At 42.4% G+C, this 13,830-nt stretch overlaps 1 protein-coding gene across 2 annotated transcripts in view; it reads right to left on the bottom strand.

Moving 5' to 3' along the window:
* Positions 1 to 13,830, bottom strand: part of LOC147103192 (dyslexia-associated protein KIAA0319-like protein) — a 123,303-nt gene that overhangs the window by 101,239 nt on the left and 8,234 nt on the right. For both annotated transcript variants that reach the window (XM_085962584.1, XM_085962585.1), the window contains exon 2: positions 12,426 to 12,597. In XM_085962584.1, the coding sequence (XP_085818710.1) occupies positions 12,426 to 12,576 (151 nt within the window). In that variant the 5' untranslated portion in view covers positions 12,577 to 12,597. The remainder of the gene's footprint in view (positions 1 to 12,425; positions 12,598 to 13,830) is intronic.

The raw sequence follows: 13,830 nt of genomic DNA, 5'->3' as shown, positions 1-13,830 counted from the left end.
AAAATGATTAAAAAGCAGGACCTCAAAGATAGTCATCTCTGGATTACTCCCAGTGCCACGCGCTAGTGAGTTTAGAAATAGCAGGATAGAGCAGATGTGTGTGTGGCTGGAGGGAGGGCTTTAGATTCCTGGGACATTGGGACCAGTTCTGGGGGAGGTGGGACGTGTACAGGCCGGATGGGTTGCACCTCAACAGAGCCGGGACCAATACCCTCACTGGGGAGTTGGCTAGTGCTGTTGGAGAGGGTTTAAACTAAGTTGGCAGGGGGATGGGCACCAGGATGTAGCATTAGAAAGGAGAAACATGGTGCACAAAAAAGAGTGGGAGATACAGATAGCACTAGAGTAAGAGATAGTACAGTATTAGGTAGGGTCAGACTAAGAGAATACAAGAAGGTCTAAGATAGGTTTACAGTGCATGTATGTAAACACACGAAGCGTGGTAAATAAGGTTGGTGAGCTGTAGGCGCAAATAGTGACATGCGAATATGATGTTGTGGCGATAACGGAGACCTGACTCAAAAAAGGGCAGGACTGGGTACTAAATATTCCTGGATATAAGGTGTTCAGGAAAGATAGGGAAGTAAAGAAAGGAGGTGAGGTGGCAGTTTTGATTAAGGAGAATATTACAGTGCTGGAGAGAGGGGATGTCCTGGAGGGGTCAAGGACAGAATCGATTTGGTTAGAGTTAAGAAACAATAGAGGTACCATTACACTACTGGGTGTATTATACAGACCACCAACTAGTGGGAAGGATATAGAGGAGCAAATTTTCAGGGAAATTACAGAGAGGTGCAAGAACTATAGAGTTGCATTAATGGGGGACTTCAATTATCCTAATAGTGTAAAGGGCAGAGAGGGGGAAGAATTTCTGAAGTGTGGAGTATGAGAATAGGCTGGCAGCTAACATGAAAGGGAATCCAAAAGTCTTCTATAGGCATATAAATTGTAAACGGGTAGTAAGAGGAAAGGTTGGGCCGATTAGGGACCAAAAAGGAGACTTCACATGGAGGCAGAGGGCATGGCTGAGGTACTAAATGAGTATGTTACATCTGTCTTTACCAAGGAAGAAGATGCTGCCAAAGTCATAGGCCGCGATTTGCCAGCGCTCAGAGGGCGGGTTTGGATGTGGGTCCACTGTCAAAATTCGCAATGATTGATGGTGGGTTGGGAACCTGCCTCCATGTAAGTTTCCAAAGCGTTGGGTCTGTGATTTCAGAACAGACCAGACACCAAGCGGCGGGGGAGGCATTTAGGATACTTAACTGCTTATTAAAGACTATTTTGCCAGCCTTTTTCTATTTTCCCCACATTTTCAACGGGGTTCACATCCTTCGGAGATCACGTCAGGTAAGTATGTCGGGAGGTCAATCGAGTTGAGTAGTTCCCAGCTGCAACTGCAGTATAAAATGTAACCTTTCACATCTGTTCAGTTTGCAATGTCACAAGTTGCTGATTTCAGGATTAGGAAGGCACATTTGATCTGTATTGAGGCTGTAAGTGTGCGTTGTAAACTCCATACGCACTGTCACCTCCTTGGAATAACCTCTCTCCCCACTGACTGATTGTTTCTACCATCTCATCCTCAACTGCCATATATATAACAGCAGAATGGGAACCATTTATACTCTCTCACCCTGGTTCTCAGAATCGGAAGATGATCATCCGCAGAAACAGCAGAACCAGGAACACCAGCAGCGTCAACAACAGGAGCGCCAACCTTCTCCTCAACCACCTGATACTGCACAGGGCAGAGGCCGTCAGCGCAGGGTTGCTCCGCGCCGCAGGAGATACCCCCAACACTGGGTTTACAGGCAGAGGATGAGCTTCCTCAACATGACTGAGCAGCAGTGCCAAAGGAGGCAGAGGCTTCGCGACAGGTAGTTGCAGACATTTGCACAATGCTCGATCAAGACCAGCAGCCCAGAGGAGCAGGTGGACACGCCTTACTAGTGGCTGTCAAAGTCACCACTGCCCTCAACTTCTTTGCGCCAGGCTCCTTCCAGGGATCAGCAGCATCTTGCAGTTTAGCTGCCCACAGATGCATCACGCAGGTCACCGATGCCCTCTTTGACAAGTCCACAAATTACATCCACTGATGAAGCCAGTGTTGCTGAGCAGGTGTCGATCTGGCTGGCTTCCCACGGGTGCAGGGCATCATCGACTGCACACATGTGGCCATCAGGGCACCCCATCAGAACCCAGCAGCATTTGTAAACCGCAAGAGCTTCCACTCCCTTAACGAGCAGCTGGTCTGCAACTATAGGAAGAGCATCATAGAAAGTTACAGCACGGAAGGAGGCCATTTTGGCCCATTGTGTCCGTGCCGGCCAACAAAGAGCTATCCAGCCTAATCCCATTTCCCAGCTCTTGGTCCGTAGCCCTGCAGGTTAGAGCATCCCAAGTGCACAGCCAAGTACTTTTTAAATGTGGATTTTTTTTTTTAATTCATTGATGGGATGTGGGCGTCGCTGGCTGGCTAGGCCTGCATTTAGTGCCCATCCCTAATTGTCCTTGAGAAGATGGTGGTGAGCCGCCTTCTTGAACCGTTAGGGTTCCTGCCTCTACCACCCTTTCAGGCAGTGAGTTCCAGACCCCCACAACCCTCGGTGAAGAAATTGCCCCTCAAATCCCCTCTGTGCCCCCTGGTTTTTGACCCCTCTGCTAAGGGAAATAGGTCCTTTCTATCCACTTTATCTAGGCCCCTCATAATTTTATACACCTCAATAAGGTCTCCCCTCAGCCTCCTCTGTTCCAAGGAAAACAAACCCAGCCTATCCAGTCTTTCCTCATAGCTAAGATTCTCTACTCCCAGCAACATCCTTGTAAATCTCCTCTGTACCCTCTCTAGTGCAATCACATCATGTATGTGTGCACGAGATTCCCAGGCAGCTGCCATGACTCTTGCATCCTGCGCCAGGAGCATTTCAACCAGAACTCTCAGAGCAAACAGTAGGGTTGCTCAAAATGCGCTTCAGATGCCTGGACAGATCTGGTGAAACCCTTCAGTACGCCAGGGTCTCCAGAATCGTTGTCTGCTGCGCCCTGCACAACATCACACTGCAGCTGTGAAGGAAGAAGCCATATGACCTATTCAGAAAAATACACCATCTTATGAAAGAATTCTGGCCTTATTAGAACATGACAAACTGGGTTTGGAAATCTAGAAACCTAACTATGAAATAGCTATGAAAGAATTCTGGCTATTGAGATAAGATAGTTGTTGACCCTGAATAAATAACCTTATTGAAACAGAAGGTGAAGGGCTCCGACAAGCTGAACTTTTGTGAAAAAAACAATGGTTCACTCTGGATAAGGTGTTCCAATTTACACTTCGTAAAGAAGCACATAAGATAAGGAACATCCGCTCTTGTAAAGATGACAAAGTAAGGAACATCTGCCATCGCACCATTTTTATATGGTAAACTTAGAACACCTAGAGATGAGACATGATTCTGGCTGAGGTGGCTGTAAGATTTGCAGAGGTCGGCAGAAAAATGACTAGAGATAACTAGCTTGCATCAGCAGAAAACCTTAAAGGAAATACCACTGGAAAAAGGTATAAATATGGAACTCTCAAATGGGATAACAGACTCGCTTTAATCGGGCAAAGCGATTTTCGGCTTCAGAGGCAGCTCTGTAGTCTCCAACTCTTTGTACCTCGGGGATCAAAGGTATTTGATTTTGGTGGATATCCTGTAGAACACTTTAAGAACTGTAATACTGTAGTGAAGTTAAGATTTAAAAATAAGATTCTCTGATAATAAGATCTTAAGTTTTCTCTTTTTGGAACTGTTAATGTTGTGATTGACTCACCAACTGTAAATTGCATGTCAGTTCTTTAATAAATCTATATATTTTTAGAATTGTCTCACATAAGACTTCTGTATCAAAAACTCGCAAACTCAATTTCTGTACACTCTTTGGTGAGGAGTTGCAGAATTCTGGGGGAGTTTTCCGGACCCTCATAGTATCCGGAACGTTATTTAAAAGTGCTATCTGGAGGATGGTAACATTCTCGGGTTGCTCCTTTCCTTTAGGGAAGATAGCCCAGACCTTTAGACCCAGTTAAGCATCTTTAGGATTCAGCTACCTCAAATGTGAGTTGAAAGTGAACGTCTGAGAAATACGCCTGATCTGGGGTAGCCCTAAAGGGGCTAGGATTAGTAATTATCCCTTCACAGCGAGGATTAGCGCTGCATGAGGAAGAAGGTGCAGAGCGCACAGCCTCTTCAGGAGGAGAAGGAGCCGAATGAGGTTCAGCAAGAGGAAGACCTGGAGGAGGCGGCTGACCCAGTGCGACCAGATTGCTGCCTGTGATGCCAGGAATGGCCTAGTCAATGCCAGATTCACCTAACTTTATGCAGCAGACATGTGGCTGCCACATACACATGGAGGTTGGCATTACCACACTGCCACACCATAGAGCATCTCTACAATGAACTGTTCAATCCTTGCACTGTCACCACCATTGCTGGACAGTAAAGGTGCCCTTACCCTTGTCTGTGCCACCTCAATTTGTGACTACACATATGGCAACATCATCAATCATTCACAAAACATTACATTATTGCGACAAAATAAAAGAACTGAAATTTAACATTCACTTATAGCAAATCACGCAAGTGACTATTTATGTGTGAGCTTTCTTTTACGCGTGCCTCTACGAGGTGTTACCCCTGTGGCTTCACCAGATGTAGAGGCAGGCTGCTCACTTCCCTGCTGTGCCTGCTTAGACGCCTTTGGCGATCGTCCTCTGGATTTTGGAGCCTTTGAGTGCCCCGCCAAAGTTTGCTCCTCCTGCAGCTGTGCAGGGGCAGATTTGGCCATTACTGTTCGGGGATGCATCTGGAGCTCTGACCGAGGGGTTGGCAAGGGAGGTGGGGGGGGGGGGGTAGTTAGAGCGCTTGGAGAGGAGCCCCCACTTCCATGTCCCCTCCCACCATCATCCGTCTCATGTGCCACCCGCACTTCTCTGCTAGCAAGTAGCTGGAGAGCACCTTGGTGCGCATCAGTGGGGCCATGAGGACCCATTTCTGTGCTGACATCCCTCATAACAAGGATGTCCATGAACCTCTGGTTTCTCTCCTCAATAGATGCCCATCTATCCTCCATAGAGGATGGCATAAAAATTGATAAAGAGGAGGTCCTAGAAAGGCTGGCTGTACTTAAAGTAGGTAAGTCACCAGGACCAGATGGGATGCATCCTTGGATGCTGAAGGAAGTAATGGTGGAAATTGCGGAGGTACTGGCCATAATCTTCCAATCCTCCTTGGATACGGGGGTTGTGCCAGAGGAAAATTGCAAATATTACACCCTTGTTCAAAAAAAGGGTGCAAGGATAAACCCAGCAACTACAGGCCAGTCAGCTTAACCTCCATGGGGAAGCTTTTAGAAACAATAATCCAGGACAAAATTAACAGTCACTTGGATAAGTGTGGATTAATTAAAGGAAGCCAGCACGGATTTGTTGAAGACAAATCGTGTTTAACTAATTTGATTGAATTTTTTGATGAGGTAACAGAGAGGGTTGATGTGGTGTACATGGACTTCCAAAAGGCATTTCATAAAGTGCCACATAATAGTCTTGCCAGCAAAGTTGAAGCCCATGGAATAAAAGGGACAGTGGCAGCATGGATACGAAATTGGCTAAGTGACAGGAAACAGAGACTAGTGGTGAACGGTTGTTTTCCAGACTGGAGGAAGGTATACACAGGTGTTCCCCAGGGGTCGGTACTAGGACCACTGCTTTTCTTGATATATATTAATGATTTGGACTTAGGTGTACAGCGCACTATTTCAAAATTTGCAGATGACATAAAACTTGCAAGTATAGTGAACAGTGAGGAGGATCGGGATAGACTTCAACAGGTCATAGACAGGCTGGTGGAATGGGCGGACGTGGCAGATGAAGTTTAATGCAGAAAATTGCAGTGATACATTTTGGTAGGAAAAACGAGTTGAGGCAATATAAACTAAAGGCTACAATTCTAAAGTGGGTGCAGGAACAGTGAGACCTGGGGGTATATATGCACAAATTGTTGAAGGTGGCAGGGCAGGTTGAGAAAGTGGTTAAAAAAAAGCATGTAGGCTCCTGGGCTTTATAAGTAGAGGCATAGAGTCCAAAAGCAAGGAAGTTATGATGAACCTTTATAAAACACTGGTTCGGCCACAACTGGAGTATTGTGTCCAATTCTGGGCACCGCACTTTAGGAAGGATGTGAAGGCTTTAGAGAGGGTGCAGAAAAGATTTACAAGAATGGTTCCAGGGATGAGGGACTTCAGTTATGTGGACAGACTGGAGAAGCTGGGGTTGTTCTCCTTAGAGCCGAGAAGGTGGAGAGGAGATTTGATAGAGGTGTTCAAAATCATGAGGGGTCCAGACAGATTAGAGAGAGAAACTGTTCCCATTGGCGGAAGGGTCGAGAACCAGAGGGCACAGATTGGCAGAAGAGCCAAAGGCGACATGAGGAAAAACTTTTTACGCAGCAAGTGATTATGATCTGGATCTGGCATGCATGGCCTGAAAGGGTGGTGGAGGCAGATCCAATCGTGGCTTTCAAAAGGGAATTAGAGAAGTAGCTGAGGGGAAAAAAATTTGCAGGGCTACGGGGAAACGGCAGGCAATTGGGACTAGCTGAAGTGCTCTTGCAGAGAGCCGGCATGGGCTCCACGGGCCGAATGGCCTCCTACTGTGCTGGAACAATTCTATGACAGCACTCTCACCTCAGTGATAGAAGAACATGGCCTTAAGCCCCACTCCACAGACTTCAGCAGATAATCTCAGCCAACACTTCAGTGTAGAACTGAAGAGTGCTGCATTGTCAGAGGTGCTGTCTATGGAGGACATGTTAAACTGAGGCCCTGTCTGCTTGCTCAGGTGGACGTAAAAGACCCCATAGTACTATTCGTAGAGGAGCAGCAATATTCTCCCAGTATCCTGGCCAACATTTAACCCCCAAATCAACACTCCAAAACAGATTAGCTCGCCATTTATCTCACTGCTTTTTGTGGAGCTTTGCTGCGTACAAATTGGCTGCAATCTTAAACCTACATGACAGCAAAAGTAATTCAATGGCTGTGAAGCACTATATCAATACAAATTCTTTCTTTCTTGCTTCTCCTGAAAGGTGGAAAATAACACACAATGGGACCAATTCTTGCAGGCTAAAAAAAAAAATCTAATTTATATTTATGTTAATTAATAGACATAAGCAAAACACTGATTGAGCACAATAAGCATGATCACACAACGCTTAAAACAATGAAAGTAGAATCGGTCTCCTGCAATGTTCCCATTAAGCTGCACGGCCGTGCAATAGTCTAGATCCCGCGCAGCTGGCTCACTGACTTTTAAATGGAAACACCGCGCAGCAGAGGGAACATTAGTCTTCTCCAATCTGGCAAATGAGCAGACTTTTAGATGAAAGAGTTAGGTTTATCTCCTATAGACCGTCTTGATATGATTTTGTACATAGAGAAATGTAAATCTTATTTCATCCACAAAGTTCATATTTCCTGCCAGAACTAAAGACAGTGGGCAAACTCCTCACTACTTATCCAAACCAAAACAGTCTAGGCGATGGAGGGCAATTGTAGGAATTATTGCCATGAATGTGAGTGAACAGCCTCACATAGCTTCCGAGTTTCAAGCGCCTGCAAATGCCTCGACCATGTACAATTTAACCTGCATCTAAAATAAAGCCCATGTACCCTGACCAATTTCCAGGTCAATCTAACTGTCCTGGTTCTGTAGACAAATTGTCTTCCCAACTTCATTTTGAAATGTTGTGTTTTAACTATTTCAAAACTGTATGAAATAAAAAGGTGGTAATTTACCTATTTTGTCATACACAAAAAAACACCAGCTAAAGTTCTGAAGAAGGAAGGGTCCCCTCCCAAAACATTGGCATGTCTGTTCTTTTCACAGATGCTGACTGACCTGCTGGGTTTGCAGTGTTTTCGGTTTTTGTTTCAGGTTTCCGGCATCAGCATTATTTTGCTTCATACTATGAAAGTCTAAATCCATTTTCAAATTCAATGTAAGAGTACGGCTATGAAGACCTGCTCCAAATTAGAATTAATAGGCATAAGCTGCTATGATTTTACATTAAAGCGCAGAATACGGTGTTCCTACACCTTGAGCTGTGTGGTAATGAACACTTCACCCCTCCCCCAGATGACCAGAACACTGGTGAAATTAATCCGTGCAAGCTCATCAGTGCTGTGAAGGCTAGACTTTCGTTTTCAAGGTCACAGCCTCTAGTGCTGTAGGTATTATGGCACTGTAATCAACTTAGCTGGAGGTTGAACAACTTTTAAAAATCCATTTTGTCATTTCTCCAATGCCTTCCTTGCTAGCCTCTAGACCTCCACATCCTTTATGAACTCCAAATCATCCAAAACTCCATTGCACAGGAAGCCCCACTCACTTGTCACCCACTCAGTAACCTACAACGGCTTCCTGTCATCTAACAGAATGTAATTTAAAATCCTCATCTAGATCTACAAATCACTCCACGGCCTCACTCACTTTACCTCTACAACATTATCCAGTCTAAAACACGGTCTTTCCTTCCAGCCATTGGACTCTGGCCTCCTTTGTTCTCCCTCCCCAAACCCCCGCCGCCCTCCCCGCCCCCATTTCACTCCACCACACCGCTAGCGGCAAAGCCTCCAGTTGTTTCTACTTCAATTCCTCCCGTCTCCTAAAACCACCTTTAAAAGCCTTCTCAAAACCCACATTTTCAACCAAATTTTCGTCTGTATCTGCTAACTTGCCCACGACGACTCAGCATTGTTCTTATTCTCCTCTGTGAATTGCCTTTTCTATATTGAAGACCCAATACAAATATATTATTGTGGCAGCTTTATATGGTGCTAGATGCAGAGGGAAAATGTGAATTCAGACCTTTCCAAGAGATGAAAAAAAAAACTTTCATTCAAATTTGTGTGCAATTTGGGAAGTGCGTGTAGTGCTGTCTAACAATTTTTAAAAACTGTTAAAACTCAGTTTGGAATACCAGATACAATTTCAACCTGGATGAAATAGCTTCTGCAGAACGTTTGAAAATTTCCTCAGCAATGTTTCTCACACTTTTCCAGTTATTTCAAGTGTCGTCTAGTTATGCATTTCTATATACATTGCTGAAAAAAATGCATTCTTTTAATGACCAATAAACATCAGCCCAGTTAAGCTCAGTGTAACTTGCCTTCGAGCGCACACAGTCAGCTCAGTAAATTGCCTCAGGGTATGAGATGACCTGAATAGACTCCAGTGCCCCACTACTTTGGACACAAATTAACATCACAGTGCGTAGCTGTACAGTCAAATTTTGCACTTAAACAACATACATTCACAGCAAAATGCCACAAGATAATCGTGAAGGGATATTACTGTATATTTTAAACTGACTGACTCCTTCAGCCCAGGTACAGAACTAATCATTTGTGTCAGTAAATAAGAAGCTACAAATTCCTGGCAAACATACCCTCCATTTTCCCTAATGTGAGATCATAGTGGGCCATAAAACGAGATCTAAAAATATAGGTAAAGATGAAATTAATTTTACTTTGATAAAGATAAATATTTTCAAGAAAACATAATTAGTTAAAAATAAAATTAATTAATAAAATTGGGATACACAACACTCAGGATTATCAAACACAAGCTGAAATAACAAAATAAAATACATTTTCCCTGTTTCTTGCTGTTATTTTCCAACCTTTTCCATCAAGTACACCCGGCAATTTTCCTGCATTATCACCAGCATACCAAGTGGTAAAATGTAGAAGCTGAAAATTTTCCAGGAATTTAAAAGGCGAGATCAATTCCTTACTACAGTTGTTTGTAGTGCTTGAAACTTAAGCTAACAAGCTAAGGAGAACTCTTCACTTGTACTCCGTGCAGTGCAGATACTATTGTAGCCATACAATACAAAGAGTCTTCTTTGAAGCCTCTGTATGAAACTTCTCCAAATTCTGATCATATCAGATTATTTTACATTAGAAACACACAAATTGCCAGAATTTGCAGGTTACACAAAAAAAGATGGGCATTATATGAACTATTAGGATATTTAGGACTCAAGAGTTAACCCAGTGTAATCTTCTGAGCTGTGTACTCTGTAAGCAAGATCCTGACAGCTGGCAACCAGCAAATGATAAACATGTCAACACTGATCCTCAAACACAACATGCATGGTTCAGTCAGTTGATTAGATGTCATTGGCATTGATACAGGAATAAGACAAGGGCCACTAGTTTTAAATACTTGTATTAAAATGTTTAGCAACAATTGCTGATGATCCCAGTCCAAAGTTAGAGTGCAAATGCGTGCGCCAGTGTTAGAATAGGATCGTGCTCAAGGCAAATAGCCTACAAATATTAATTGTCTAGGCACACACACGGGAAGAATGGTCAATTGGGGAGCGGTACTTCAAGTGCCATAATGTATGAATATATTAAAGCAGCAAAAGAAAGGGTCCCTTTTATTTTCCACAAAGTATTCTTGTTAAGAATAGGGCAGGGCGAATTGAAAGCTAAAAAGGTCAAGTCTAAGCTCTACTGAATAAATCAAAGATTTAGAATTTAATCCCTCCCAAAAAATCTTGAGTACCAGAATTTTGAGTACCAGACTATTATTATAAATGGTGTTTCCATGTCACTGCTACTCGTTCACATACTGCAACCTGTGCTTTCTGCACGCACTGTCCAACTACCTAAAGACATTAGAAATGTAATGTCCCTAAATTATTAAACTGAGAAACTGATGTTTAATTTAGTAACAGTAATCACATATTAAAAAGTTGAACTGATTGTGTGTGTGCGCAATTGATGAAGACGGACAAAGTAGATCATCAAGTTCCATAACAAGAACGATTACACAAGGGTTGAATGGGCTTTCTACTCAGTGCCACAATAGGATTAAAAACTCCTCCGTAAATGGATGGGCAGTCTAGCCTGATGCACACATATGGTACGCCCATAATAATCTGAACCTTTTAACACAACTGACAATTGAAGTCTAAACCACAAACATCATTGACTTAAATGTAAACTGCAACCCAGTGGTCCCTTTCCCAGCAGTTTTTTATGCTGCTGCACAATATTACTGACAATATAAACGTGCATTATACGCTCAGCAACAAAATTAAGTAGTAACATGATGTGTCCAAAGTGGTAGGGTGTGAATTTTCACATCAAGTTATCACTCTCAACTGAATTATCAGGAATAGGGAGGATGGGCAATTTCCCACACTTCCCCAGGGAGAAGGAAAAAAAATAATAATCAATGGGTGGGGCATTTAGAGCAGGGCTCATTTTGATCATCTCAGGTTGAATTGCATGATTAGGTTACACATTATTTTTCTTCTCTGGAATTTAAAAAAAACTCAAACTACAGAATACAACCTACTAGTGCAGAAACACAGTGACAAACTAAAAATATTACAGTGACAAACTAATAATAAAAGAATACCTTTGCATGCCATATTGAACCCCAGTGCAAACACCAGGCCCTCACAATACTAGAACTAATTTGCAAAGTAGACTACAGTTGTGAGCTCCCCTGAAGCCTCTGCAATGTCTACATAGTATGAAGATCCAACACCACCCATCAGGAAGATGAATCAATTCCCATACCCATTACAGTACTCCTCCATCATTCCACATAGAAATCAAAATACTTTTTATTACATCCAAGATTCCGGTTTTCAAATGTTAATAACTTGGCCAGTATATAAATAAATGACATGGGCTCCAGTGGAATAAATTTATAGAACTCCTGGACCCAAATGAACATTATATGCCTGTAGTTTTATCACTCATGTTATGCAGCTGTGTCCACTTGTTATTTAAATATAGTTTTAGATTGGGATTTCTGTGATATACTGTACATGAACATTCACTGAATGAGTCCCTTCAGCTGGCTCACACAGAAACTCTAACAGGGAGCAGTACAACAGCACTGGCAGAATCCTTGGAGCAGTTCAACTACCCACCCTCTTAACTCAACTGAGGAATGCTATATGGTGTGGGAGAAATAAATACAAGTACTGTAGCTGAAAAATAGAAATTAATATAGGATATGAACAGTTCTGAATATACACAACAGATTCATATTTATCCAATGAAGATGGGCACCCGTATGACTTATATACCTATATATGTTATTGCCAACTATTTTCCACAACCTCTCCTTAAAATGTCAATAACTATTCTTTCCGTCTAGCAGCTGGCAGCTGACAGTATAAACATAATTATGAAAGTGTTATCAAAGCAGTAATCACAGGTTGATACATTTGGAAGATACAAGGAAATAGCTGATCATCACACTGATGAATTAGCTCATGGAATCCAAACTGGACTGATTTAATATTTTGACAGACAATTACATGCCGATTAGATCGGATGGCGTAACTTACTTGTAAATGAACTCAACATGGTCAGACAGAAGCAGACGTACAACAGATGCATAAGCTTTGAAGCACTTGTCCACCTAAGGAAGGTTCCAATTATTACAGAAGACATCACAGGGACAAGAAAACCTTCCAGCCTCCTGTCCATGGCCACCATGTTACTGAAGTCGACAAGCACCTATAGAGTAAAACAACAGATTAGACTTGAATATAACACGAATCTGCCATGTATTTGCCATGTATGTCACACCTTCCTTATGTGTGCATCACCATTCTATGACACACTTACATCTGCACACTACCATTAGTTGCACCATCAGAAGCTGTGCTTACAGCTATATCCACTCGGAGGAAAATCTGCTTTATCCTGATTTTCTGTGGGATAACCCACAGGAAATCCACTACTGGTCAAGAAAATGCATGTTAGTTGCTTTTGGTACTATGTAAATGCAATGTATCCTCCACATAAGATAGGATCAACTCAGTCAGTGTGGAGAAACTCACAGGGAATGGTCTCTTGAAAACGGTTTCAAAACAGACCACTGCAAGCATCGTTAATTCTCTGCCACATTTATTTCCATCCCCCATTTATGACGGAAAACGCTACTGAAAACTCCTCGCTGATTGTGCAACCTGGTGACCAGATTGGGCAATCTTGCAACTGGGTTCCTACAATTTTCTTAAAATGCTTTCTGAATTTCTAATGTCAGATACAATGAAGTAAAACATTACATATTTCATGGTAACGTAATTAAATTAACCATTTGAGTTGTCTTTTCTGTCTTTTAATGCCCTCATTAAATAAATCTTGGTTTAGACTTGACATTTTTGCCAGAACAGTGACCTTGTGAGCTGAATTTGGATTGTACAGCCTAAGCATGAACAATGTATCTGATTTTCTATGATGCATCAATATCATTCAGTGAGCTACACTGAGGAATATTTTTCTTTAGCTTTTAACAGTTTCTGCTCAAAAGTTTATTATAATTATTTGAAGAAAAGATTGAGGACAAATTTCAAAGGCTTTACTGAGGTGAAATTCATAGTGTTTTCATTTTTTTTAAAACTAAATGTGGAAAAAAAAGCAAATTCACTTTCACATCTGTTGTAGATTTTGTTTTATGTTCTATATACTTTAGAAAGTGAAAGGTCGAGAGCAAGAAAGCTGCAGAAGTGTCTCTTGTGTAATGTTGCTCCAATTTTTTTTTAAATTTGAAGACAGACAATTATAAGGCCACCAACCTGATCTTCTTAAAGGATTTATTTGGGTACCTCTGGTCTAGAATGACCACCAGTAGACCACAGTTTTTACAGATGTCACAAGTACCCTGACTTCCAAAGTCCTCAAGACTGTCTCTGCACGACTAAGGAGGATAGGATTAAGGGTTGCCAAGGGACTGCTGCACAATAT

This window comes from Somniosus microcephalus, chromosome 20, assembly GCF_052327205.1.
Source record: "Somniosus microcephalus isolate GS21.2 chromosome 20, FLI_Smic_1.0, whole genome shotgun sequence".
Taxonomy (NCBI): domain Eukaryota; kingdom Metazoa; phylum Chordata; class Chondrichthyes; order Squaliformes; family Somniosidae; genus Somniosus; species Somniosus microcephalus.
The sequence above is the reverse complement of the archived record's forward strand: the minus strand, read 5'-3'. Positions and strand labels throughout refer to the sequence as shown.